We start from the raw sequence: 2,424 nt of genomic DNA, 5'->3' as shown, positions 1-2,424 counted from the left end.
CAAGCTTGGCAGCCTTCATTTAGCATTCAGTCCTTATAAAGTCATGTAATGTATTTTTCTTCTTGGCTTTTGGAAATAAAATATAGCTTCAGACTAAACATAAATCACTCAGTTCCAGGTTGGATGGTCCTTTCAGGTTTCTGTTGTTTCCAGAGCGTTTGCTGTATAGCTTCGGTATAATAATCCTTGGTAGTTGTAAGCCTTCCAGGTAATTCTGTAATTGCATCCAAAATCACGTTGTAGGTGTTGAGTTTTTGAATTCTTGTCTTTCTCTCTCTCTCTCTCTCTCTCTCTCTGTGTCTCTCTCTCTGTCTCTCTCTCTCTCTCTCTCTCTCTCTCTCTCTCTCTCTCTCTCTCTCTCTCTCTCTCTCTCTCTATCTCACTCTCCCCTTTCCTTCTCCTCATAGGTCTTAATTTCAGTCTTCTGGGGAACCTAGAGACCAGAGATTGTCCCGGGGGCTTCATAGCCAAAGGGAGAACACTGTGTGTTGATATAGATGAGTGTAAAGAGAGGGACAGTAACCCACCCTGTGGAAGTAAAGCTGCATGTTACAACACACAGGGGAGCTTCTACTGTCAATGTCTACCTGGGTTCACATCCACAATGACTTCCCAGGTTACTGCTCTCACTGGGGAGTGTAAGGGTGAGGATTATAGTGTGTGTGTGTGTGTGTGTGTGTGTGTGTGTGTGTGTACGTGAATGTTACATGTCAAGGGAACAAACCATTACTTGATCTTATCTGTGCAGTACTGAGAGTGTGTAGACCATGTTAACTGGAGGAGAGATTATGGAATCACTGGAGGAGAGGTTATCACTGGAGGAGAGATGGAATCACTGGAGGAGTGGTTAGGGATTCACTGCTCTATCACCATGTTTCCATCTCTCTGCAGACCTCGATGAGTGTCAGGGGAAACTACAGGTTTGTACCAGCAACGCCATTTGCCTCAACACCATCGGGAGCTTCAACTGCCAATGCCAACCTGGTTTCAGATTCTCTGCTTATGCTGGGCACTGTGAAGGTTAGTCCAACAGGAGGGCATCATTGTATGTGTGTCTTCTCTTGAATGATTGATTGACTGCTTCAGCTGGAAACATCACTACATACTGTGTATATTTTTTGTATGATCAAGGACAAAACAGAGTGAAACCCTCTTTCCTACACCCCTTCTCTCTCTCTCTCTCTCTCTCTCTCTCTCTCTCTCTCTCCTCTCTCCCTATATCTCTCTTCCTATCTCCCTCTCCCCCCTCTCCCCATTCTCTCTCTCTTACCCTCTCTCTTTGTCTCTGTCTCTGTCTTTCTTTCTCTCATTATCTCTGTATTTATCTCTGGTCCTCTTGTAGACATCAATGAGTGTAGCGACAGCAACAGCTATGAATGCCCCGTTATCAGCTACTGTACAAACACCATGATATTATTCTATGTAAGTTGTGTCAATGTGATTATGTGTATTTACATATTCATGTAGAGGAAACAGTAGCAGCCGAGTGAGAGGCTCAGGTCTCAGTTTAGATTGTCTGTGTGTGTTTGTGCGTGTTTGTGTGTGTGTGCGTGTTTGTGTGCGTGTTTGTGTGTGTGTGTGTGTGTGTGTGTTTGTGTGTTTGTGTTGTTTGTGTGTGTGTGCGTGTTTGTGTGCGTGTTTGTGTGTGTGTGCGTGTTTGTGTGTGTGTGTGTGTGCGTGTTTGTGTGCGTGTTTGTGTGCGTGTGCGTGTGCGTGTTTGTGTGTGTGTGCGTGTTTGTGTGCGTGTTTGTGTGTGTGGGCGTGTCTGTATGTGTGAATCTTACATGTCAAGGAAACAAAACGTTACTTTGCATTATCTTCTCTGTTCTGTGCCATATTTGTAGAGCGGTGATTCCCCAACTTCTCCTCTAGAACCACAGAAAGTCCTCTTCTTTGAAGTACTAGCACAGCTGACTCAAATGGTCACCTGATCATCAAGCAATCATCAAATTCATTCGTTAAATCAGCTGCATTAGTTCTGGAATACATCAACTACGTGAAGATGTTAGGGAATCACAGGAGGAGAGATTAGGGAATCACTGGAGGAGAGGTTAGGGAATCACTGGAGGAGAGGTTAGGGAGTCACTGGAGGAGAGGTTAGGGAATCACTGGGGGAGAGGTTAGGGAGTCACTGGAGGAGAGGTTAGGGAATCACTAGAGGAGAGGTTTGGGAATCACTGGAAGATAGGTTAGGGAGTCATTGGAGGAGCGGTTAGAGAGTCACTGGAGGAGAGGTTAGGGAATCACTGGAGGAGAGGTTATGGACTCACGTGAAGAGAGGTTAGGGAATCACTGGAGGAGAATCACTGGAGGAGAGTCACTGGAGGGTTAGGGAATCACTGGTTATTTACTGGAGAGTCACTGGAGGAGAGGTTGCTGGAGGGAGTCACTGGAGGAGAGGTTAGGGATTTACTGGAGGAGAGG

General features: G+C 45.6%; 1 protein-coding gene across 1 annotated transcript; it reads left to right on the top strand.

Annotated features, from left to right (window-relative positions):
• Positions 1–366: 366 nt before the first annotated feature.
• Positions 367–1,508, top strand: LOC112241866 (adhesion G protein-coupled receptor E1). The gene is made up of 3 exons (XM_042312172.1): positions 367–644; positions 892–1,020; positions 1,343–1,508. The coding sequence occupies exons 1-3, from the start codon at positions 605–607 to the stop codon at positions 1,465–1,467; spliced, it is 294 nt and encodes a 97-aa protein (XP_042168106.1). The 5' UTR covers positions 367–604; the 3' UTR covers positions 1,468–1,508.
• Positions 1,509–2,424: the final 916 nt, after the last annotated feature.

The sequence above is a fragment of the Oncorhynchus tshawytscha genome, unplaced genomic scaffold (assembly GCF_018296145.1).
Source record: "Oncorhynchus tshawytscha isolate Ot180627B unplaced genomic scaffold, Otsh_v2.0 Un_contig_5410_pilon_pilon, whole genome shotgun sequence".
In the NCBI taxonomy this organism is placed as follows: Eukaryota; Metazoa; Chordata; class Actinopteri; order Salmoniformes; family Salmonidae; genus Oncorhynchus; species Oncorhynchus tshawytscha.
This window is presented reverse-complemented; position numbering and strand designations above follow the sequence as displayed.

What these genes read in the sequence shown, in the direction of transcription:
- LOC112241866 (XM_042312172.1), top strand. Translation starts at nt 605, where the DNA reads ATGACTTCCCAGGTTACTGCTCTCACTGGGGAGTGTAAGG. An exon ending in TCTCACTGGGGAGTGTAAGG is followed by an intron (nt 645 to 891) that starts GTGAGGATTATA and finishes ATCTCTCTGCAG; the next exon opens with ACCTCGATGAGTGTCAGGGG. An exon ending in TTATGCTGGGCACTGTGAAG is followed by an intron (nt 1,021 to 1,342) that starts GTTAGTCCAACA and finishes GTCCTCTTGTAG; the next exon opens with ACATCAATGAGTGTAGCGAC.